General features: G+C 39.2%; 1 protein-coding gene across 9 annotated transcripts in view; it reads right to left on the bottom strand.

Annotated features, from left to right (window-relative positions):
• CELF2 (CUGBP Elav-like family member 2) overlaps window positions 1–26,451 on the bottom strand; it is a gene marked incomplete at both ends in the record, with an annotated part of 370,914 nt that overhangs the window by 245,832 nt on the left and 98,631 nt on the right. For 6 of the 9 annotated variants that reach the window (XM_080352309.1, XM_080352315.1, XM_080352317.1 and 3 more), the window contains one exon: window positions 9,967–10,571. The exons of the other annotated variants lie outside the window; for them this stretch is intronic. In XM_080352309.1, the coding sequence (XP_080208435.1) occupies window positions 9,967–10,073 (107 nt within the window). Of the gene's footprint in view, window positions 1–9,966; window positions 10,572–26,451 lie in introns of those variants that run through there. 9 annotated transcript variants of the gene reach the window in all.

Raw genomic sequence — 26,451 nt, 5'->3', positions numbered from 1 at the left:
CCCCAGTATTGGGCCAAGGAAGTGCTACTGTTGGAAGCACTTCAAGGGAAAGTTTCCAAATGACTTCACTCTCTCCCAAGCCTGCAAGGCAGTATGAAGAGAGTTCAAATCCTCTGCTTTATTCCCCCCTAAGCCAATGAACATGCTTGGGATTCAGCTTATCTCTGGCATCAAAGCAAGTTTCTAACAGAGGCGGCAGAGGCAGAGCTCAGCGACAGCGGTGTAAATTTGGAGCGGGCTCAAATGACTTCAGTGGAATCACTCGAAAGCTTCCACTAATGCGAGGGGAAAAAGAAATCTGGTCCAGATAGTGTTAGTGAATGCAAATGAGGTGTTCACTATCTGTCACAAAGAAATAACCTTCCAGGCAAACCATCAGCCTGAAAGCAGTAGCATGGCTAAGGGCAGAAAACACAGCATTTGGGTTTGTGCGGCAGGACGTGAGCCTACCTGCCTATAAGGGAGAGAGGAAGCTCATCAGCTTAACTTTTATTAGCAGACTTCTGGAGGGACGAGAAAGGTAAAAGATAAAAAAGGAAAGCAAAACACATGAGCACAAGTCACACAAAGCATTTGGGCAGAGCTAGAGAATGTGTAAGCACCGTAAACAATTAAAGCAAAAAGTAGTGCATTTGAGTGGAAAATAATAATGGACCCGATTCTGAACCATTTTACATGTGAAGATTTTCATTATTTGTAACAAATCCATCTTTGCCAGTTAGATCTAACATTAGAGTAAAGTTTTGCATTATGAAGCCTTAACCTCTCATTAAGGATTGTTTTTATTTCTGAAACACACATCAGTCTTCCCTTCATCTTATTTTGAGAAATAAAACAATTTTACATAACCAAAACCCTTTTAAAAAGCAAATTTAATTATTGATTAAAGCTGATGAATGAATTTTAGGTATTGAAATCTATCCGCTTGTGATGGTCGTCCCCCCCCACCTTCTGTAGGTTATTGTAGCTGATCAGTAATTTTCAGAAATAACGTCATTTAAAATCAGCCCTGTGAAAAGTTACCTCAAATTAAGCATTTCTAGAGCTTTCACTTGAAGCACATTGATATTATATAAACTTGGTTGCTATAGTAAAACTTCCCACTCGCTACTATTTTTTTTTTCCTTCCTATTTTATACCACTGAAGAGGTGATTTCATCTCACTGTGGGTATAAGGCCTTTGTTCCATTTTGTAGGTAATAACTCAATCTTTCCGAAAACAATTAGGCAAGATTTTATGGCACAAGGCAGATGCTACATGTGATGGAGAGCTGTCAGGAAAGGCCTTTAATTTGGAGGAACACTCTACTTTGTGAAGAGCCTGAAAATACCTGGGCTAGTCAATCACGACCCTCAGGCCCCATCCTGCATAGTGCTGGTGCTGAGCAGGATCTGGCCGGTACCATTTCCACCAGTTGGTCTCTCCACAGCGCTCAGCACTGTATTTAGCAAATACTGAAGTAGTAACAAGTAAATATTTGCCAGACCAAGTCTTACCATCCTGTTATTTATTTACAGCCCTATTGAAGAGCATCACTATTGATTGGTAGGTGTTGCCTTTATGTGGTACCTTGTACGTATAGACACAAGACCAAGGCTTTTGTCAACCCAGTCCTATCTCAACCTGACAACAGACATTGACTGTTTTTCCGTTTTTTCTTCTCTACATTTATATTTTTTCTTATTTTTAACAAAATATCTTTTTTTATGGAGCACCTTATCTTCTCACCTGCTGATTGATCCCATCAACAACCACCACCCAACCTGGACAGAAACTGGAGTACTGCACACACTGGGCAGAACTGATTTCATACTAGACAGCAGGCATATAATTTATGGTTAAAAAAGGCACCTGTCCAAATAACCCTGGAAGAGGGAACTTGATATTGTTGTATTTGGCCATTATATTATCTTCGTATGAAAAGAATATGATCTTGTATTGCTCAGGACAGGAGGAATCACACACCTGGTGCTCTTATCTGTGTTGCTCCATCCTCACAGTGTGCAAGAACCCCAGTTATGCTTTCACAGTGCAGGAGAAAAACCCCGCTATAACAAAAAAACCTCCTCCTGTCCCTTTTAAAACCACAGGAACAACTACTAGTAGACACAAAAACCTCCCTCATTTTACATAAATCTGAGATTTATGAAGATTTTTGCCCAGTAGGGAGACTGGTTACTGTGAGAGGTACAGGATCAGGGAAGCGGATGGTGAAGATGGGCTGAATACAGCAAAAAGTTGGATCAGGAGCCAACGCTGAAGGGCAGATCCAACTCCAAAAGCAATGGGCAAAGGCAAGTGTGGGGTTCTAATGTGGCATAAGCAAAGCAAGATGTTGGGTAAGAACGATCAAAAGGGGCAGGAAGCCAAAATTTCACTTATTCACTTAAAAACCAAAATGTAAAGAAATCTGATAATATTATTACAATATCTTAATTATCCTCTTGTACTCCACTTCTAACAGCAGGACCTTCATAACGTTAGGACCTTCATAAGATTAACCTCTGTCTTTCCTTCTCATTCACTACTACCATGTGCTTTTTTTTTTTTTACTTTTAAATTGCAAACGATTGGATCTCACCTTGCACTAAAATTGTAACATCTTTATGGTAGGAAATTTCACAAGACTCTTTTTCACTTTTCACTAGCATACATCTTGGTCTTCAAAACTAACAAGCAATCACCCTGATAATATGTAAAGTAACTCTCTTTGTTTGGCATTGTTATTTCCTCCAGACAGAACCCATTAAACCTTAGACATGAAGGACAGAAAGAAAAGGCTCCTGCAGTAACTGTAAGGCATTCAGACATGCAGAAAACAGCACTGTGCCTGGTCCGGGTTATTATTTCCCCTTGAATGGATGTTGTAAGGATTGCCACATAGGTCAGACCAAAAGGTCCACCCAGTCCATGACCCTACCTCTGATAATGGCCTGTAATGGATGCAGAGAGAAAGAGCGTAAGTAGGCAAGTGTGTTGAGATCCTGCCCACCTTTAGGCTGAGGGACTTCCTAGAGTCGAGGACTACGTCCAAACTAAGACATTTAGCAGGCTCAAAATCGCTGATTCAGTTTTTCCCCCAAAGTCTCCCTCTGAAAGGAACATTAATGAAGTCATGTGTTTATTAGTCCCAGAGCTGCCTGTTAAATGGGCTGTTCTAAACAGTTTCGGAGGTTTGGGGCTCAGTACAACCAATAGGAACACTGGCTTTCTTTTCTGAAACAAAACATTAAAACCAACTTAGTGATTAACATAAAATGTTTCACTTCAGCAGAGTCACAATAAGTCAGCTGCAACTTTTTTTTAAAAAACAACCCATTGATAACACAATTTTCTAAGAGGAAAAATGCTGAAACCATAAGGTTCCTAGAGTAGGCATCTAGTTCAGCATCCTTTTGTGAGAAAGGCTCTTTAGGAAAAATTCTGGCCACTTTGTATCGCTATAATTGGGGGTGGGGGGTTAACTGAGTTAAATGTATGTTCATCAGCCATGCATAGACAAATCTCCATATGATTCATTGGAGCAGCACTGCAGAACACCTGATGTTGCCGATGCAGTTCTGTTAGTGTTTTGTTATTTTTAAAGGGGGTTATATAACTCTCTCATTAAAATTAAATGTGGGCTGAAATGATGCAGGCAAATTCTCAAGCTTTACAGTGAGCTTCTTCCTTGCAGTTTAGCTGAAAATAGACCATTTTTTAGGCAGAAGAGAAAGAAAACGAAACCAAAAGGTTGTTACAGTTGAAAAATTGAGTCTCTAAGAAGTTAAGTTTTCTGATAATTCACCATTTCCTTTCTAGAGGGCCTCAATTCTTCAGATGCTGACCTGCAGCTTCCAGGTATAGCAGGTGCAGGATTTGAATCTAAATTTCACTCTCTAGCACAGCTATCGCATCATCCACAGTTATCTACACTTGCAAGATTCTATTTCTAGATCTATGTCCGGGTGCCCTTGCTTTTCTCTTCACTTCTCCATTTGTCTAAAAGGGACAGTAAATTCCTGTATCCAATCTCTGATTTTCTATCAGTTTCTTTCCCCCCTCCAACCCTCTGCTCTATCCCCTTCCCAACGCCAGACTGTTGTCTGGCATCCTCAAAGGCTGCTCTTGAAGATGACCTGCTGATTTGCTGCCATGGGAACTCCAGAGCAAGGACAGAATTTACCCCTCGCACACCAAAGGGCACAAGCAACAGTTGCCGATGCCACCCCTCTCGCCAGTAAAAGTTTGCCCTCCTCTTATTTCAGAAGCCTTGCAGGGACTTTGGAAGGCTGTGCCTTAAATAACAAGAGTGCTGCAGCCTCTCCAGCATCCAGCAGCAGCCACTGCTGAATTATTTGGAGAGAGGTGAAAAAAAATCTAATAGCATATGTGAGCACGCAAATTGCTTTTCAAAACTAGTGGAGAAAAAGCTTAGGCAGCAAAGCGTAAGACTTGAGAAAAACCCTCTCTAATGTAATGGCAGAAAGCGTTATCTTTGTGTAAGTGCGGTATTTAAAACTTCCTAAGCAATTTTATTGGTAACCCTATTCTTTCGAATCAGAGAGAGTTAATTTAAAATTAGGTTATTGTACCTGAATAAGGGAAATGGCCTGACACATCAGCCACTGAGTCTGCTACAAGGAGAGACGAGAGAGTTATTATCTCAGTTCCCCACCCCCAAACACAATTTGGGGTGTTTTGATTGAAATAGAAGGATCATTTTTACTTGGCTGCATTTTGCAGGGCAGCTTGTGATCCACACTATGTCAGTCTTGTCAGTGCACTGGCAGCTTTACAGACCTACGATACTTTCCTACAAGCACCGACTCATAAGAGCCTAATCCGGTAATGTGGGCTTAATGCGTAATATAATTTCACGAACCACCTAGAAACTGAGTGCAAACTTGAGAGGCGATGCTTTCCAGAAATATAATGTTAGCCATTCATTGAGAAAACCCGAGGATGGATCTGTCTGATAACTAGCCTGTGGAGCGGTCAGTGATCCTTAGAATATCAGAGAAAATAAAGTTGTGTGTGAGAACACCTAAAATCCTTTTTATATCCTGCTTGAGCTGATTACCAGTTATGCTATCTCAGTCTCAAGACTGGAGTGAGAGATGAGAAAATGAGAGTCCAGGTCAGGATTTAGCCCAAATTTGGGAAAATTCCTGCCCCCTTCTATCCACTAAAGATAGTTAACCTCCAGTGCATCATTAACTTGCCAAGAACAGTATTAAAGTGACTTCCGCTGCAGTGTGAAATAACACAAAAGCAAATCAAAACCTAAAAAATAAAAAGCAGCTTTTTGCCATGGCAAGAGCGTTAGAGGAAAAAAAGAAACCCCGTTTTTATTTCCTCTGTGAGGATGCCAGCAGTCCTGTTTCATAAACTCCAGTGATTCATCACCATCCCAGGCAGCCAATCATTCGGCAGGTCAAGTCGAAATGGGCTGTAGAGCCAGCAACTCCTGCTGCCCCGATAATGCCTGTCATTCCAGGCATGGCGACATGCTTTCTCAACAGCTGCCATTTTCAGTTACCTTTTCTATGGCTGACATACAAGGAAATGTGTTGGAAGCAGTAAAACAGTCATAGGAAAGCAGTTGCGAAGATAAATAGCACCTGCACGTGATAATCTCTAATGTCATTAGAGAGGAAAGAAGGATGTGTTTGGAAATAGAATTTCTTTCTTCTGAAAGCATCGCTTGACTTGGGGGGGTTTATGTGTGTGTGTGGGGGGGTGGCTGAGTGCTGGGGGTTTGTGTTATCTTTTATTTTCTCGAATAAACATCCAGACATTCATCATGGTTGTAACCTTAAGAGATATAACTATGGGAAAAAGGGGAAAAAAGAAAAACAACAACCAAAACCACAACCAAACAACAGCACATCCAGCATCAAATAAAAAAATCTTATTGAGTTCACTTGTGAGAAAAGATTTTGTACAGCTCGATTTTGCTTGAATTCAGTCACATTCACTTGCAGAAACACAACTGCTGTAATTAAGGGAAAAGAAAAGGATTTTCTTCAGTCTTTTCAGTCTTTATTCCGTAGCATCTAACTGAAATGTCATGAACTACTTGTTCAATGAATTACATGGAGTTGAATACTTTTTTTGCAGATGGGAACTGAGTGGGAGTGTTGAGGGCACAGGAGTAAAGAAATAAACACCTGCAATGAAAATATGTTTAAACTTATGCGTGCATATGCACACACATGTATACCTGCATATTTGGTACGGAGCATGCGTAAATTTATGTATGTATATGACGTAAAGACCCTCTGTCTCCACACAAATGGTAAAATAAACCCAAGAAACAAAAAACAAACAAACAAAACCCCCCAAAACCTGCTCCCAATAACACTGCTGGAACAAGATTTCAAATGCACAAGATTATCCATATTAATTTATGGTAATCTACAAATGAATGCTGCAGGGACTGTACAGGTTATCCAAAATGGTACTTGCATCTAATGAGAAACTACCACAAAATATCTTTAAGACAGATTTAGTTGCATCCTCTAATACCTCCTGAATTAATATAATGCAAAACATAAACTACAAGCTATGTTTCCCCTTTGAAGCAACTGGCTCTTGAAATACCAAAGGAAAGCCAAGCTTTTCTCTCCACACAAAGTCCTCTTAGACGTCTTGCTTTCAGATTTCATCAACTTAGGTGTTTTCAGGGCTGTAAGCAGTGAACTTTCCATCAGCAGCATCTTCAGCTAATTAACCCTCCTGATTACAATAATTAGTATTGATTCACTCCTGAATGACTTCTTAAGTATTCAAGCACAATCTACACTTGCAGTAAAACTTCTAGATATGAATATTAATTGAATGCTCTCCTTTGTTTTTCAGCCCCAAAGGTATAGTTTGCAATCTTATATACTTAAATTTGATAACAGAAACCCTTCAGTTTTATTCTCATTTAACAAAGAGAATATTAACATGTTGATGTTAGAGATTGAGGTTCACGAATCTGAAAAAATAATAAATAAATAGACAAAGACTACAGGCTAATAGATAAATATCATTCACTTCCATTTCCTATGGCAGCATGGAAAGCCAGTTCCCAGGTTAAGACCTACCCAGCCCTTGCTCTGACAAGTAGGACTGCGGACGGTCTTTCTTTTTGACATTACACTTGGTCATTGCAAGAACAAATAACAACTCATGCAGAGTCTGAATTAGCTCTCTTAGCGCTGTTGTGGAAACAGATGTTGCCAAGTTTGACAACTGCAAGGCACCACATTGCTTTGTGAATGGGTGAGATTCAAAACAGGTAACTCAAAGGACACCTGTGATGTTCATGCATAAGATCTCTAAACCTATACTGTCTCCCAAAACCTGACATTTTTGTTAAAGTATGCTGAGAAGTGACTTGTGTTACAGATTTTCTTAACCTTCTTTAATGTTAATAATAATTTTTATGGCTCAAAAAGAAATATTTCACTAAATACGCATAGAAATATATTTTTTGGGGGTGTAGGGTTCATACAGAATAATTAAAAAATTAGTCTTTGATGTGAATGCAATGTCAGAAAATACCCTTAGAAAAGAACAAAGCAATTGGCAATCCAAGACAAAAACCTGTAGTATAAGTATTTTATGCAGCGTTTTTTTTGAAAACATTAGGAACTACTGCAAGTTTAGCATGAACTCACCTGTGAGAAGAGCGCTTAGGAAACAGTTTTAGTATTGAATAGTCCTTAAAAGTGGTGGATGGGTCTGCTGCCCATGTGTCTGGTGGTGGCTGCTACAACAGAGCATTCACCCTACTCTGGGCAGTCACTAAAGGGGCATTTCCATGGAAGCGGGATTCACTTTATTGCCATTCACAAGGGGCAGCAGCTGCTGGAAAGCTCAGGCTGAAGGAAGAAAACTTGACTAAAAAATACCCCCTCCGTCCAGATCTGGCAGAGCAGAGCAGTTGTGAATGAGTTAATGTTTGTCTCGAAAGAAGTTCTTCCAAGAAAGTGAATTGTAGCACGGTCCCATTTGATTAAACAGCATCCTTGCTTTCTTCATGTTTATACATAACACACAGCATGCAAGCACTACCTGATAATCCATAACCTCTAGGCTTCTAGTGTATTTTATGTGATATTACCTTTTTGTTCATGTGAACTCTATTGATCTGTACCATTTTAACACACAGGGGAAGGAGATGCAACAGCAACAAAAACAAATTAAAAAAACAGAGCAAGCAAGGAGAGTCTCCCCATAAAACATTTTTTGTTGTTGAAATTACATGTTTTAGAGAGCTCTGACCCTTACCAATATTTATTTATTTATTTATTTATTTTTAATTAGAGGGTCCTAGAGACCCCTCAACTCATATAAATCGTGCCCTAGAATCCAGTTTAAAAAAGTCACAACCCCCCTACAATTACCTGATCTAGGCAAAAAATAAAAGCCACTAATAAGTATCAGTCTTTTTTTCTCAGAAAAATATTACAATTCTTACTAAAAGTAATATATTTCCTTAACATGTGAAGTACGTAAAGACTCGAACAGTTTCAGAAACTCCACAGACTGATGACAATTCATTTTATTTAAGACACGAGCTGCTGTCCAAGTAGTAACTCCAAAATTTTCAAAAGCTTTGTAACAATTTCTTTTCATAATGCATAAGGTGCATGAATATTTTGCCAAATTCAAACTCAAAATTGTTAGCTGCTCTAATGTTAAACTATGGCTGTCTAAACAGAAAGATAATTCATGAAATGTCATATGAATAATTTGTTAGATTTTGGGATAGGAATCATCCAGGTAAATTATTCTGCCTGACCTTAAAAATTCTAACGTATGCTAATAGCTGGATTATAAAAATGGAAAGTAGCATTTGCTCCTACTTTGAGATCTGATTTATCATTTTAATTGCATTTTCATTACCTAAACAAAATTAGAAACAGTATCTTCAAAACAGCAGTTAAAGTTGATATGATCAGGCGTAAAATCAGGCAAGGGCACATTTGGCAACTATGTATTTGCTAGATTGACAGCAGTATTGTAAGCTTTCAGAATCAATAACTTTTCTCGACGCAGTTAAAGGAGAGGTTTGTAATAAATCTCCAACTTAACGCAATAGGAATAATTGCAAGATGCAAACCTCCCCCTCCCTGCACTATTAGCAGCAGATATTAAAATAAAACAACCATCACAAAATAGGCAACGCACTTCATATTCTCCCGTATATACAAAAAGATTAAGGGAAATGAAAAAGGGGCTGAGAAAAGGAAAGAAAAAAACCCAGAAACAACAAACCACCCATCGCCAGACATAGATTAAGCTACTTTGACAGCACCATTGTTCAGCTGTCCCATTGTCAGACCAAAAGATGTATTCAATGCTACAATGTCTGCTAGCAAATAAACAAAAGACTACATTTTTCAAAGCGGGGTGCCAATTCTAGCATAATTCTGTGTATATGTGCGTGTGTCTGTGTGTGTATGTGTGTGTCTGAAAAGAGTAGTCGATGCTGGCCCCTCGCTAAACCTTGGAACATTAAGAATATATGTGTAATCCAACATATGGGAGTATTTAGATGTTTTTAAAACATCTTCAAGTGGTAAAGACTAGATAGAGAATTAGTAACTATTTACACAGGCTAAGTGAAAATTAAAGTGGTATTTAGGGCACTAGCTCTAATATGGAGTCTCCCTGAGCTTTTTCCATGATTTTTCCATGTCCTGTGCATAATAATGAATCAGGCAGAAATATTGCAAAGGAGGTGATAAAAGAAATATCAGCTCTCCTTTAGGGGGGGGAGAAATTTTTTCTTTTCCCTCCTTGCCCTCGCCGTACATTTGTCATCACACACGAAATGTGCAATTTTAACTCGTGGAAAATGCTACTTGCACACGGCAACGCCTGTGTTTTCTTTTAAATAAGGAAACTACTTAATACACAGCGCGGTTATAGTTGCGGCGGGCCCAGGCAACTCGAAAGCACGCGTTAAAACAAAGGAGACAACATACCTTAAAAGCAGCTCCTCATTTCTCATAGTAACAGCGGATTTGGGACAGCGCATGCTTTCTGCACCGATATTCTCAACAAAAGCCAGTTCAGAAGTGCGCTCAAACATCAATGCCACAGTAGCTACTCACTAATGGCTACTCTTTCTCTCTTTCTCTCTCTAGTCAGACGCTGAGTGGTGGAGCAAAGGGGCCCCTGCAGATTCACTAAGCAGAAATAATCCTCTCTGACAAGTTATGTTGTCTGGGCATATTTTACATTAATGCACTGTGCTGCCTATAGGGGTCTTGTTTGCGTTCACTCTAGCCTAGCTGGTGTTAGCTCTCTTAATTACCATTCAAAAAAAAAATTAGCAACATCTCCCCCCCACACTTCTGAAAAAACAATAATAAAATATATATAACTGAAAGAAAAAGAGGGAAAACCTATGGGCGAATGAGGGAAGGCTTTCCCCCTCTGCAATGATACATGCTTGATATGGATCTTTTGTTTGCCCTGCAAACTCGGTGAATACAGTGGCAAAGGGATGCTGGGGCTGGCGAGGCTTGTGCACTTTAAGGGAATTGGGTTAGAGGCTCTTTCTGGGGCTCTGGAGTCGCAGCTGGAGCTTTTGCTTTCTCCCTCCTTCCCTTCCACGTTCAAGGCTGAGTGGCTTTATGGGACCTGCCAGCTCGCATCAGAGAGACTGGGGAGTATTAATGCTGGCATCTGGGGATCTTCTGCAGGTTTTCGGCTTTTCTTGGCAGTTTTAACCCCTCCAAAACACAAGTCCAAAATTCCTTCAATTTTAACCCCACCAAAACACAACTCAGTTAACAAGCACCTGAATTTGCTTTAACCCAGATCCTTAGGCTTGGCTTTGGCAGAGTTCTTGCAGACAGGAAAGGTGTTGCATTATTCTCTGATTTACTCACTTCCTATGTATGAAAGGAACTATAGTGTGACACTGAAACAGCCAAAGAGCCTCTTTGGCCCTACTTGGGAGATCTGCCATGTAATTTGTAGAAACAGGTTGTAGTCTTCCCAGTTGCTAAGGCAGCCAAAGAAAGGTTTATTTTCACAACTTGGTTTCAGCTTCTGCTGGGTAAATCTTTAAACCACGCAGCTACTTTTGAAGCAGGAGAATGGTTGTGATTTTTTGTTTGTTTGTTTTATTTTGTTTGTTTGTTTGTTTTGGAAATCTACATCAGATATTTGACTAAGTGCTTATTTAGTAGACTGAAGAAGTCAACAATACCGTGATGCTTTTTTCAGTCAAAGGCTTCTCTGCAGAATTGCAGCAGTAAAATGCATCTTAAAAATTATTATCATTTCCTCTGAGGTACTATTAAGATAAGAACATGCAAAATCCAGTGAACATGAGTCGTCCAAAACCAAGAACCAGTCAAAAATCCCAGAAGGAGTCAAATACCCTCAGGTAGAAATAGATCTGGACCTCAAAACTGGAACTCAAACTTCCACAGATTTCCAGCTGTACCTGCAGTTGATCTGAACCTCTTCTCCTACATTATATCTTACTTCCTTAAAATTTACTTCTACAATATCCTGATGCAGTGCTAGTGCTTCTAATTCCTAGACAGGAGCTGGCATTTAGGGGCTTGATTATTTCAGTAAACTTGAGTCTGGAGATGAGGGAAAGGAGGGAGCAATGACCAGGATAAATGTACTGATAGCAAGATCTTGTCTTCCTGATAGCAGCTGTAAACTTCTATTAAGGTCATAAATTGTTTGCAACAGAAACGATGCTTTTGTTCTACACTTCTTGCTGAGCACTGTGAGACCCTGGGATTAGTTTCAGTCATTCTGATATAATATTTTTCGAATGACCAAAAGACAAGTTAAAAAACAAACCAAGGCATAATCTCTTCTTAATGATGTAGAGAAAGAACTGGGTAATTTAGGAAACATGGATATCATGAAAGACTGTAAGTAAGGAGAAGACAGGTTTCAATTTGCTTCCCTTTTCATCTGCAAAACATGACTGGGATTCTAGTTGCTCTTGGAATAAAAAATAATAAATCATTTTAATGATTAGCAATTAAAACCAATTCCATGTTAAAATGTCATGCTCCAAGGTCAACTGAGACAACATAGCTTGTACTTCATGCTAAAAATATCTGAACAGCCATGGAAGGTGGCCAGGAAAATACTCAGCCAACATGACAAATCCCATACCTCCTGCCCCAAATACTAAATCTATTACTACCATATCAGGCATGGCCAACAGCACTCCAGATTCCTCCTCCTTCACTGTTTGCATCCGAACGACTTGTGCCCGGTGCAACTCACAGTGATGCCTGGGCTGCTCCAGACCAGCCTTGTGCTCGTGAGGCTGATGTATGAGAAGAGGCAAACACCAGAGTATACAGAATATACAGCTGAACGAGAAGTGTCAAACACTCTGATAAACTGCTACAGTTTTCCAAAAATATGGCAAGGATCAGCATCTTAAGACACTACCAGCTGAGGGAACAAAGCTTTCTTTTCAGGCTGCAGTAGAATGTATCACACAGAGCTCTTTGGTGGGGAATCAATGGGCTTCTGTTGGGCGGCTCCACGCAGTTGCAAGTTCTTGATCGTTTTCTGCACTTAGAAAGAAGGCGAAGCAGCAGCAACAGGAAATAAAGCGAAGTATTATGGAAGGGCTCATCTACAGCCAAAGGAATAAATAAAGAAAAAGAAAATAAAATCCACAAAGCGGTAATGCAGACAGACAAAAAGACCCTACGCTTTCTATCACACATAATGAAATGTCTGACAGAACAACATCTTCAGAGGGATCACAGCTGCTGAGGATGAGAGGGAATATGAGTATTATTTTTCAATTGTAAGATGTACTAAGCAGGAGTGCTTTTAAAAGAATATGGCTAAAGGGAAGATTAAACCAGATGCACAGGGCTATCTGGCTTCTTTCAAGATGAAAGTCCAGCTGTGGAGTTTAAATTTAACATTTAACATGAAAATTGATTGTAGATTCATAACTGATACGTATATATTGCAAAACGTTAAGCACAAATTACATACAGTGGAAATCTAATAGTTTCACTGCCCTGTATTTAATGTAAACCCAAACCTTCTACATATGGTCTATGAGCTTCCTAAACTAATTAGGTGATGTTGCAAATCCTTGGAAGACCACAGGACTACCAATCATTTACAGAGGCAAAATGATCAAAGCTTCTGTGGCAAACTGCAACAACGAGTAATTTACAGCCATTAAAAGTATGCCTTCAGCTCTCTACTTCTACCTCAGGTTATTCTTTGAGCATTCCATTTACTTACCGTGTTTTCAGAATATTCAGAAGCCCAAAGCATAACGGCATTTTACTACACAATACCACCAGCCAAGTAATGAACTACATTTAATGACAGAGAAATGTTGGACGAGTGGCCAGGACAACAGCCCAAAAATCATGTATGCAATCATGAGAGGAATAGAAAGCCTTGATTCATTTTCCTGTTTTACCACATGTCCCCATGTCAGATCTTATGCAAGCCAATTAACCTCTTGCTCACATCTACATCCGTAAAATGGAAAAACCCAATAAACTCCAGAGCAGTGTGACAATAACACAGAACGCTAAAAGCTATATAAAACAGAGTACTATTGTGCATCACACAAACATTTAAAATATGCCTTCTCACAAGAGGGACTTGCAGTGGAAATCTCGGTTATATGCTGTTCTGTGTAGTTATTTAGGCTGAAATCACATTTGTTTTATATGTGTGAAAAGATACTCTTTAATCTGATAACATTTTACTGTTTTAGACGGCTAAATCCCACCTTTGAAGTTGAGCAATTAGTCTAAGCTAGTCATCTAGGGTTTCTCTGTTGTCAGCATGGAGAGATTAGTTATACTAAAGAGCATTACCACCTCTCTCCATTGACAACAAAGGGATTAGATTCCTAACTTTTAGATATGTATATTAGGCAAGATGAATCGCACCTACATGCCAAAAGCGAAGGTGAGAAATCCCCTGTTTCTGTTTCTTCATCGCCCGTGCATGTCCCTGTGCTCCATGGCACTTTGAGTGTGCTGGTCCTGCTGGGACCACTGTGCAAGTGCAGCTCAGATACCTTGGGCATGTCTAACGCTTCCAGATGTAGTTGTAACCTGCCTGCAGGACGTCTACAGCAATCAAGTTGTAGCTAGGCAAGAATTCTAGGTCAGAATACTGCACCTCAAATCCTGTCTTCACTTTTGGGCCTCTCACTTCAAGAGAGATCTTGAGGTGCTGGAGCAAGTTCAGAAAAAGGAATGGAGCTGGTGAAGGGTCTGGAACACAAGTCTGATGAGGAACAACTGAGGGATCTGGGATTGTGTAGCCTGGAAAAAAGGAGGCTGAGGGGAGACCTTCTCGCTCTCTACAGCTACCTGAAAAGAGCTTGTAGCAAGGTTGGGGGTCAGTCTCTTCTCCCAAGTAACAAGTGATTGAACAAGAGGAAATGGTTTCCGGTTGTGCCAGGGGAGGTTTAGATAGGATATTAAGAAAAACTTATTAATGGAAAGGGTTGTCAGACATTGAAACAGGTTGCCCAGGAATGTGTTTGAGTCACCATCCCTGAAGGTATTTAAAAGATGCATAGATGAAGTTCCTAGGGACACAGTTTAGTACTAGTGTTAGGTTAATGGTTGGACCCCATGATCTCAAGAGTCTCTTCCAACCAAAATGACTCTATGGTTCTTTACCATACAATCTATGCAAAGTAGAGAGGAAATTAGCCTCAGCTTCAGAAATGGAGCAAGTGAAGGCTTTCCAGCATGCTTTGAGAAAGCTGGCACTTCATTTAGGTATCTCCTCCTAAACTCTCCTAGGAAAAATGCGCAACTCATTGCCTGGAGCTCTTATGTTATGAGAAACCATGGAACATGAGATCAAGTGTTGTTAGAACTAGAGTACTCTGGACCACTTCACTGGTGAATGTGCGTAGCAAGAAATGGCCTATAACTCAAAAGGCTGTGCCTCATTAGGTTTTACCTCTGCTCTTATTGAAATTTTTGTTTGTTTTTATGTAAAACACATTGTTACATATTTATCTCTGTTTCTCCTATTGATTTATGTTTTGTTTATGCAGCCTTTAAGATAACTGTAAGTGGGAAATTTAGTTTGGTACCAAACTCCAACTCTCTGACATCTAAGATAATATTTTTAGCAGAAAAGCGGTAACTACACGGTATTAGACAGTGCTGCGTTTTCTATTTGTATTATGCATGTACATACAAGTAGAGAAGTTTCTTGACTGTTACAGGCTGTGAAAACACAAAACACAGAGACATAGCTCCTCACCATTAAGTATCTTAATACAATTTCATGGGAAAATCATACTGATCAGCTGAAGAGGCAGGTGCACATTTGCAGACCATGCTATCTTCAGGACAGATACTAACTCTGTATGTGTTGTATGCTAATCATACCCAGAGCATCTGCAGGTTTCATCTCTCTGTGCAGGAAAAGGCAAATTATTTTCAAGCTCCTGCAGTAGAGAGGCAACAAATAATAGTTTTTAGTCTAAGAGGGAACAAAAACAGCCTAACATTTGTCCACATCTGTTTTGGTATATCTTTCAGATTATATGTCTAGCTTTCCTATCTGAGTCACGGGGCTAGGAATTACTAACACTTGCAGATCTACAGGTAGGCCTGAATGTTGCGAGAGATCTTTTGTAGCCTTGCTTTTCCACCTGGGAGCATCCAAGGAGCACCATAAAAACTAAATAGCACAGACAGAAAACAGAGAAGTACAAAACTTTGCATAAGTGCTGAAGATTAATATTTGGGCAGCAGAAGAATAAAAAGTTTCATATTTAAAGCATACAGCACGACTGGTGTCGGCTGCTTCTCTCTGTTAGAAAAGGTGTGCACTGCCTCCCTCTAGCATTCAACAGCGCTGACTCTGCATCTCAGCATCTGGAAGACAGAGACACCAGAAGGAATAACCCCCTCTCTTTACTTAATCACGTGCTCTGGTGCTTCCTGCACCCTTGATAGGAAAAGGGTAAAAAATACAGCTTGTGCAAATCACAAATTCTGACACGTAAACACACATCGTGTTCTTTAAAGACAATACATCACTTGAAACTGCTTACAACTGGCCAGGTTGTGATTGCAGACATGGCTACTCTACAAAGCAAATAATTTATTTGGAAAGATCTACATGTCATAAGAACATCTGGCCTGCAACTAAAGAAAAGGAGGAGAAAGCTGATCAAAAGAGCAAAGAGGAACAGAGGAGGCAACAGAGCACCAGATCTGAGAGAAAGAGAGAGAAAAGAAGGGAGAGAGAGAACAAACAGCTGGTTATAGAATCATTTATTTTCTGCTTTAATTTAAAGTCTTTTTAAGGTATAAGTAGAACCTGCTCTAAAACAGGAAAATCTTTATTTTAGACTTGTAGTAATGCCAAGATCATAACTTTTGATGTGCCATGTGGAATATCAAAGGCTTTGTGTTCTTGTGAACACAGACTAAAGTGAACATGCATAACATACACAAATGTACAAACTGTGTATATTAATACATATGATGAATGTGAAAAATGTTACTACTTACAGATGAGAATTTAATGGCTACTCATCTTCTTAAATTAAAATTAGAAATAGAACCACATTTAACAGTTCTTTTGAGCCTATTTTAAAATGATCTTATGGTGCTCCATGCAAAAGGTTCATTTCACATGTCCATGAAGCGTGTCCAACACTAGGGATGAATGTAGATATTTAAAAACAAGATATCTCCAGAGAGAGTGATGTTCAACAGAAACTCACATACAAGGAAAAATGAGGAAGAAGTTTATTTTCTTTGATCTGGGATCTAGATGAGTGGACGGATCTACTAAGAGAACCTTTAGCAATGAATGTGATGTGATAAGTGGACCTTACTCCTACACTATTTAACATGACATATAGGCTTGTTGGAACAACTCATCCATCAAGTTGCCTGAAAAGGTAGATAATACAGCATTGTCCTATATGCAAGTGAAACAAACTGAAAGTCATATAATTCAAATTAGATGAAGTGATCTTCATTTGCAAATGCTAGTTGAGAACTCTTGATTCATTATCTGATAATAAGTTAGACTTTGAAGAAAGGACTCTCTACAGAATATATATTTCCTTTTACATATGCTCTAAAGGGAAGGAAATGGATCAATTTCTATATAGTTGCCATAAAAATAAAACTAATAACTACAAAATAATTTTCATTATTTTATAAATGAATTAGTACAAACACTTGTTTCAGCAGCATTTGCCCTAATTAACTTCATTACATCGTAGAAAAAAAAATCATGCCACTCGTTTAGTACTTTAAAATCTCTACTTAACTATTCTTTTCCAAATGATACTCTTTCTTTCTCTCTTCCCTTCTTTGTCTTTAAAAATCTATTAGCATTGATTAAAAAGAAAGAGCTTGGATATAAATCTTCAGTTAGATTTACTACACAATATATCATTCTTTGACCTTTCTCATGTCATCCAACACTGGACAACTTTGTGCAAGATGTTAAAAAATGACTAGTGATTTTTGGTAGTTCTGGTGCTAAAACTCAAAGAGTTTCATAGGACCTGTAGTTCAAGTTAGGATGTTAATTAGTGGGGAGGAAGAAATAAATTGGACCCTGTGAAATCACCCATGAGATAAATGCATTTGAAAATCCTTTATGAAAAATCTTACCTGAGTTTCTAGGCTATGGGATTCCTTAAAACGTCAAAGCACGATTTTTGAAGAGAAAGGTGTCTTTAGCAATGATCTGGACAAGGGGATCAACTGCACCCTCAGTAAGCTTGCAGAAAACATCACACTGGGTAAGAGTGTTGATCTGCTCAAAGGCAGGAAGGTTCTACAGATGGACCTTGACCAGCTGGATCATTGGGATGGTGACTCCACCACTTCCATGAGCAGCCTGTTCCAATGCCTCGCAACCCTTTCTGTGAATAATTTTTTTCCTAATAACCCATCTAAACCTCCCTTGATGCAACTGAAGACCATTTCCTCTTGTCCTCTCACCTTCTATCTCCTTACCATAGTCAAACACCACTGAACTCCTCAGAATCTCATTTCCCATAGCAGGGGAGGGAAAGGCTGGAGGGACAAAGGGATGCACGAGAAAATGAGTAAAATTTGCCTAAATTTTTCCAACTTTAGAGCTCAGTAAGGTAATACTGTGGAGCTGTACAGAGATCCCTGCTTTTGGGATATCTGTCTGTGTTCTTGAATCATTTGGCGCAACATGTGGTCAGTGCACAACAGCCTAGTGGGACCCCATCCACGTTCATCCCTTCAGTTCAAGTCATGTGTTCGATACTCCAGCAAAACCTGCACTACGATCTTTACAAGTGCCAAGAAGTCTGTTAATGCATTTACATATTGCAACATTAGATGCTGGGTAAATCGCCACATCATTTTGTGCTTTCCATGTTCCCAAATCCACATTATATATCTTCCTTCTGCAAGGCCAAACCCTGCAAATCTTGCTGAATGCACTTAACTCCAAATTAACACCTTGTAAAAACAGTTCCTCCTTTCTTCTCATATACTGTTATATGCAAAATCTACATGCGAAGTTAATTTCTTGCTGACCTTGTGCTGATTAATGCAAATTAAATTACATGCTAATTGCCCTAAATTGTTTCCATGCAGCCCAGAAATCAGTTCTTTTTGCCGGTGTAAAACACATTTGTGATTTTCTTTACACAATGGTTACATTAAGTTGCATTGTTAGTCTTGCAGCTTCTTCAAAAATCAGGCGTTTTTGTAGCACCTTTTAGAAAACAAGAAAAAACAACCTAAAAAAACACTATTAAGTTCTGATCCAGTCTTGCAGAAACCTCACTTCTACCTCATGGGAGGAATTTTATGGCTCGTTCAGAGCTCAAGCTCCAAGATGCATTTTACAAAACCTTGAGCCAGTTTTGTTAAACCCGTCACTCCCTAATCCCCTTGTGCTTCTCAGCAGAGTACACAGACACTTGATTTCGCATGTCTGATTTGATAAGGGGGTGGGGGAAGAAGGGAGGGAAACAGGGACTGCTATTTGAGAGAGATCCTACAAAATTCTTGCAATTCAAGAGAGAACAAGGAATTAATTCAAACAGTGACACTGAGCAGAGAAGCTCTTAGGGGCTGTGTATTATGTTCCAGGATATCAGCATTGTTTTGGCACTGAATCTGAATCCCAGTCATTAGATCTGATATATGATGGTTTGCTGGGGCTCTGGTTGGTGACTGGCATAAGGATCAAACGCAACAGCAAGTAGTGCTTAGCTCTTCAGCAGTCCCTGGAGTGGCTGACATTTACAGTACAAATGCATTTTGCATTTATGTCCAGCAGTGGGGATGAAATTTGATTTATGTCATGAGAAAGCTAGGGAAAAAAAAAGAACCCCAAACCCAGTATTTTCCAAGAGAACAGTGGTTTCTTCTTCACAGGCTCTGCTGCAGTAAATAGTCACAGTCCACTCCATACTTATTCCAAAGGCCATAAACAACATTATGTCCATTCCGTAGAAGATGTAGCAGCACAGAAAAGTTATGTGAATTGGCCAAATTTACACATGCAGCATGAGGTAGAGCTGAAAACAGATTTTGCTGATAGAAAAGTAACACGCTCAAATATTACTCCCACCTGAGCACTGAAGTCTAAAGTGGATCTGAGTCCCTTCTGCCCCATTCATGGACAATAGATGACCAAACCCAAAGGCACAAACCAACTACTCCATATGCTCCCAACCACACAAAACATCATTATCCCAACAAGAAAACAAGAGACCTGACAGCAAACAGCCCAACTTCCACAATACATAAGGCTATAAACTTTAGACCATAGAAAGGACGAGGGAGGTTGAATTCACATGCCATGGTCATTCTTATTCTAGTCATCCAAAGACTGATCAAGCATGGTGAACTGATAAAAAGATGAATTGTGTATGGTAGACCTTATCCCACTCAATGCCTAAGAAATGTTCATTGTGGTTTGTTTTGCTTTTTAAATATTGCTTTCCATTATTGCTCCAATCTTGATGCAATTTCTTCCTGCATGTCTTTGTTTGTCCTGATTTTGGTAGAAGACTTTATTTCTTAGATAATCTTGACTTTGACTTCTACTACAAGTTGAAGCTGCCAAAATGCCAGCCCCACCTGCACTACAGATAGTACAATTCACTCAGTTTTAAACATGAGTTCAAAGTCGGTGTTTAGGAAACTTAATAACTGATAGCTGAATGAATAAATCTCCTCAATTCAGAGACAGAAGTGTGACCACCACCAGCATGAATTCTGCTCCACAACACTAACCCTAAGGGGCCTGTGCTGTTGAGTAATAAAAGTATTTCCCCTCCGAAGTATCTCCTGAGTGGAGATTGTCATGTCACACTCTGTTAAATTATGTGTGATGGGTCTGTCGTTAGGATTACTCTGTAGAAGAGACAGCTTGCAGGCTGCCAGATTCATTAAACATCTTCAGTGGGACTTCATGGGGGCCTTTCACTTACCCTGAACAAACAACAAACACACCCTTTGTGCTCAAGAACAAAGGGAGTTTTTGCACTTTTGTTTGATGTCAGTCACAACTGGAGATTAAAGCTTCTGCTCTGTGGATTTCAAAGTTGTCTCCCCCCTCCAAAGCTGCTCCTCTCACTGTTTGCTAGACACTTCAAAAAGGTTTACAGCTAAAAAACCCCAAACAGGACAATATTAATAACAATCAGCTTCAGAAGTGCTATGTATTTTTGGCATTTGAATGCATTTCACTCGTAGAGATGACTGAAGAAACAAAGTGCAGGAGTAACATATGCGGGGAATTTTGTTTTATTTAATCACTTTGCAGCAGGGACTGGAATTTCTATGTTAAGATTGAAGCACAGCACACTCCGACCCACTGAAAAAGATGTAGCATAGCCCAACCGAATCTGGAGCTGGAGAAGAACAGTTTCTGGTTTCTGAGCAAAGGATGCAAATGGGGGAGCTTGTATTAAACCCACAGAAAAAACAAGTCATGACTTCTGTTGCAGTCTCCTTACGCTGATGTGAGTGAGAGATGGAAATTCATTAATATATATACACCACAGACTGGGTTTGCTTAACTTTTCTGAAATTGGTAGTAAATATTTTTCAGTAAAGGCATCCAAAAACTAATCAGGTTGGTGTCTACGGGAAGGTTACACCTCTTGTAATCTCAGGAACAACCCAACACACATTCCCAAGTTACAGGGCAACCTGGTAGGAGTCCACCTCCCTCACATATCTCTTCAGGGTGTCTAAAGGGTAACAAGATGAGCTGCTATAAAAGCTGCAAAAAATAAGAATGGGCATTGTCTGATTCAAGAAAGAAACAAATAACTATCCCCAAATCAAAAGAGCTCTCTTGAATCTGGCAAGGAGCACTCAGACTTTATGCTTCAAATGTATGGGAACCTCCTTCTCCCCTCTGATCTGTAGGGTCTAACAATTTAAAGTCTCATCCATGTAGCAGAGTTTAGAAACTACCTGTCCTCTCAAAACAGCCTGACTTGATTACATGTAGCAGCTTGACACAGCCTGACTCTTCTAAACATGTGAAAACAGGTTTTTGCTTTGCTGAATTGTCTTTATCCACACCCGCCAGCTACAGAAGCAATTAGGTAGAAAACAGCATATAAACTCAATGAAGGGTCATATTATGCTACCTAAATCCTCCAGTGCTGTCAAAGGATGGATGGGACCACTCTGAATATGAGTCATCCCCTTCAACCAAGATGTCAAACATCAGATGGCAGAACATGAAGGTGAGAAGGAACCACGAGAGTGAGTGATTAATGTAAAATGCATTTCAAAGCAAAGCATTTCTACAGTCTCCCTACGCAAGATAGTGAAGATTTTTGTACTGCTGCATGTAACTGTCTTTAGATGGCTGTGTGACTCTGAATTTATGTTTCTTACAATTACATCATAATCCACAGTAGGAAAAAATGTTTGCTTTCCACTTAAAATAATACATGTTGTATAATAATAATAATAATCTTTCTATACTGCATCTTCTAGATGTTTCTCACATTGACACCGCACACTTCATATATTTATTTCTTAGACTTGGTACACACTTTTAACCAAATGCTAGAGCATGGCTGAATGGAGTGCATATGGATTTAAAGTGTGCCAAACTAGAGGTTAACAAAAGCACACGTGTATGGATTTGATTTCTCATTTAAAGCCTTTTCTGTTCCAGTCATGTTTAGAAATGTTGAAACCATCAGCAAATTGTGATATTTGGAACGTAACACAGCTCTTACCCAATTATTTCAAGAAATACCATAAACCCAAGCAATTTAAGACGGGGCAAATCCTGTGATTTGGACATGATTTCTGCTTACCTGTTTTTGCAGTAGTCCATTTGATGGCACCCAAGTGTCTTATTTAAAGCACCTGGGTTGTCTGATAAAGCTAGATAAAGAGCAGGCTGTGAAACATTTCAAGTTCTTTATGTCTGACCAGTTTCAAAGAAGATTGTAGATTTAACAGTTACTTAGAAGCTCACTTTGTTATACTTGCTTAGTAGTTCCAGTTTGAAATGATCTAATTATTGCAAACAGCAGTAAACATGGTTAAATCCTCAATTTTGTGTCAGCATCCTCTCCTTTGGACATAAATTATGCAGAAGGCCTCACCAAAAGTTACGTGCTGATGTGTATTGGTAGCACAGTGCTTTAATGCACAGCAGCCCCAGCATTAATATTAGGTTTACTTTAAATAATGAAACACAAATGAAAGTGTTTCCCAGAGGGTATAAACTGTAAAGATACAAAGTCATAGTATGGGCAAGAAAACAAGTTGTGTGTTTCAGAGCATCTTCATAAGTGTTGAGCAAGAAGCCAGGGGATGTACTCAAGGGGTTTCTATTCCACAGTTTCCCATTGACTTCCTCAGTGTGGTTTGATATTACGGTTGATCATGTTGAAGTTCATCGTTACAATATAGGGTAGTATTATGATATGCAGATCACTCATGAGCTGCCGAGTTCTTACTGTACCAAATGTCTCCCTCTCCTTGTTTCAATGTGGAAAAGCTACACCAGGAGGAAGAAAGGGAAAAATCCTGCTTAAAAACTTCCCTAAAGCAGCTGTTACAGGTATTGCGCTCAGAAATGTGCCTAAACCCAAGTTGCCCACTGATGGCAATCCAGGGAAGAGAGATGGTAAGTGGAAGAAAATAATGAGAACAAATACGACATGGGTCATATTCTGACAAAGCCAGGAAGCAGCCAACGAGAGCACACAGATCTGGTAGGAAGGAAACGCTCTGAGACCCCAACATTTAGATGCTTACTGGGGTGAAAGTATAGAAGTACCAGTAGAGACATTTTGCAAGAACTTTTCCAAGACCATGTATGATTTCTCTCATTAGCTTCGTCAGCTCTCATTGCTTCTGTCCCACTGCACTGCTAACCCATGAGCGTGTGATGCTCACACAAAATAGATGAAAGGTGACACTCAAAACCAAATTCTGCCTATCACACCAATGTTTGGGTAGCCTTCAAACCTGGCCAGGTGACACTCCTTCTGGGCTGAAATGTCTACAGCTAGAGGGCATCCAACTGCTCTCTACCATCTCCCAGGGCTGAAAAGAAAATCTTGCCAAGTTTAAGTGCCAGGACTGAGGCACCGTGCAAGGAAATATGTAGACAAAAGCACAGCACGGAAAGTCCAGTTCTTGGCTTCTGTGCCAGGCAGAATAAAAGACATCCTATGCTTTTCCAGAGCCTAAAATTCAAACACCATGAATCAGTTGGAGAAGTCAAAGGGTCCTGGCCTCAAGGAAAGGGTTATCTAACATTTTGTAATAGTAAAGGATCTATTCCATATTCTGCCCAGCACAGTTCAACTTCACTTCACTGCAAAGTTCTTTGAAGCCCTTGATCTCTACTTTCTGAAACAGAAGAAGAGTAGGAAAATAGAAGTTCAAAACAGATTATGATATTCAGCTGCTCCTGGAAAATTCTCCATGCAGCACCAGTAGATCAAATTATTTTCATTATATCATTTGGTCACAAAGAATAGCGACATAATTAGGGAGCTAAATAGCAACAGTTTCCTTCTGGTAAATTTGCTGTAGCTAATTTTGTTAATAAGACTGATAATTGTTTTACGCTCATTCAATATGTTAAGTTTACCTAATACTAAAACCAATCAGAACCTTTAAATTAATTTTTGTTTCATTTCTAAAGGAATCAATGTCATTATTAATCATAAAAGGAGTGCCGAGTCAGAGGATGATAAATCTCCTTTGGGCTTATTTGACTTTCATATTTATGGCTTGGATAAGGTTATTATGAAGGCATTTTCATGAAATGATTGAGGAGGAAAGGGAGGATAGTGAGCTAAGAAATACTATGCTTGTATGCTGTGCTACTGTTGACTTCAGCAGGATGTGTGAAAACAGTTTGATTTCTTAAAGTTCTGCAGACTTTGGCGTAGTGAAATGGTTCAAAACAAAACAAACTACTCACACTGCCAGACTACAGAGCCCTAAGATGTACAATTTCCAAACCAATATGTTTAAGAGCGGATTTGCAAAAATACAGGAGAGAAGAAGATCTGGGGCATAGAGCTGACAGAATTTTGCATGCCTGGCACTGGTGGATTTGCTTTTAAACCATTAGAAAAACACATTCACTCAGATTACAGTTGCCTTCGTTGCATTTCTAGCTTCACCACAAAAAACCCTTACAATACAGCAGCTATTTTAGCTACACTTCTAAAACTCAATATACAGTAATGTGGTGAAATGTCCTAGGTAAATGTGTCCAATTTTCACAAAGCCATTGTTCCCCACATCACTTTTTACATGCTTTGACAGGATAAGGTCAATGCCCATTGCCTGTGCAAGGAACAGAGAATGTCATCGGTGTTGCTATTGTCTTAGTAACGTCAAAACTCAGCTTTGAGACATGCCAGTCCTTGGTAATCACGCTGAGGAGACGCAGCTTACACACTGACCATTAATTCTGTATCTTAACAGACAGGACAAACAGTGCTTTCAGTTTAAGTGCAGTACTATATTTCACTATTGTCCTGAAAAGGAAAATGCACGGTAGGTTATGCTGAGATGTTGGCAATCAGAGTGTTTGTTCCTAGAACTTATCATACCTTCTGCTGAAGAGGATTTTAATAAAACCTGAAAGCCAAACATGCTTGGATGTGGATCTGAATTCTGCCTGTATCTTCCTTCAGCTGCTAAAGCAATCTCCCAAACTTGGAGATCCATGAAGCACATAGTAGATTTTCTTTTGTATGCATCCCACCTGACCACTGTACCCACAGTAACAGATCAACAAAACTCAGACACGCCCTCAACACAGTCCCTTAAAACTGCCCACCAAACACCAAATAAATTTTATGAACATATATGACGAAACACATTTCACTGATAAAATACACAAAATGTGAACAACCGAAACAGATATAACTTCAATATAAGTCTTCCAAAGGCATCCTTTGTCTTTTCTTGTATCTTTTAAGAGACAAATGTATCAAAGGAAAATGTTATGATAATGTATTACCATGCTGAGTTAATTGTCAATTGTAAGTTACTTAAGTGTACTTTAATGATATGTTTAAAGCCTTATTTTCAACTCTAATAGCTATTAATGGTAGGAAGAGAAAATGAAACCAATTTTCCCTAACTTAAAGTGGAGCTCCATTAAGCATAAGTGAACAAAATTCTAAATATAACAAATTCTTTAGGCACTTCAGCTAATGGGAACCCACACTGTCCATATTTCAGTCTAGCTACATATTATTATACTTTCCAGACAGCACTTATATAAGATCACACAGTATCAAGTATGTCAGTGTTAGAGAAGTTGGATTCAGTTCTTCAAATGGTATTAAATCATCCCCAAAGACTGAGATGGCTGAACTGAAGGGAAACGACATGAAAAACCAAAGAGACATGAAACCTGGTTTTCAAAGATTCCTGTCTCCATAGGTGGAGAACAATGTTTCGTAGATCGTTGACCCTATGGACACAAATCCAAATAGAGGTTAAAAATTTCTAATAACATTCATAACATCTACAGTTAATCTGAAGAAAATATTTTTTGAGTGACAGGAATTTCATCCTCAAATAATTTTCATTTATTTCAATTGCTCTTCTACACTCTTCAACATGTATCTGTTCCCCCTCCATTCAAATGAGTGGATTTTGCCAGTCTTCTGTGATTTAAAAGAATATTAGAGTCTTGATTCATCTATTGTCTCATAAGTCAAGCAGTATGACCAATTTAAGATAGAAAAATCATTAACCTATTGGTACCTTCTGTCCTGGAGATGCCATGAATGTGAACAACTAATTGCAAGGTGTTGTCGCAGGTCATTCTAGAAAAGACCTTTCCTAACTCATAAATCAAAATAAATAAGATTCAAACTCTTAAGGGAAACAGCACAGATGACAGCACGAAATCTTCCACACTCTCCCATGCTGGTCTTTTAAACCTGATAATTTCATTAAGGTATT

The sequence above is a fragment of the Nesoenas mayeri genome (assembly GCF_963082525.1).
Source record: "Nesoenas mayeri genome assembly, chromosome: 1".
Classification (NCBI taxonomy): Eukaryota; Metazoa; Chordata; class Aves; order Columbiformes; family Columbidae; genus Nesoenas; species Nesoenas mayeri.
The sequence above is the reverse complement of the archived record's forward strand: the minus strand, read 5'-3'. Positions and strand labels throughout refer to the sequence as shown.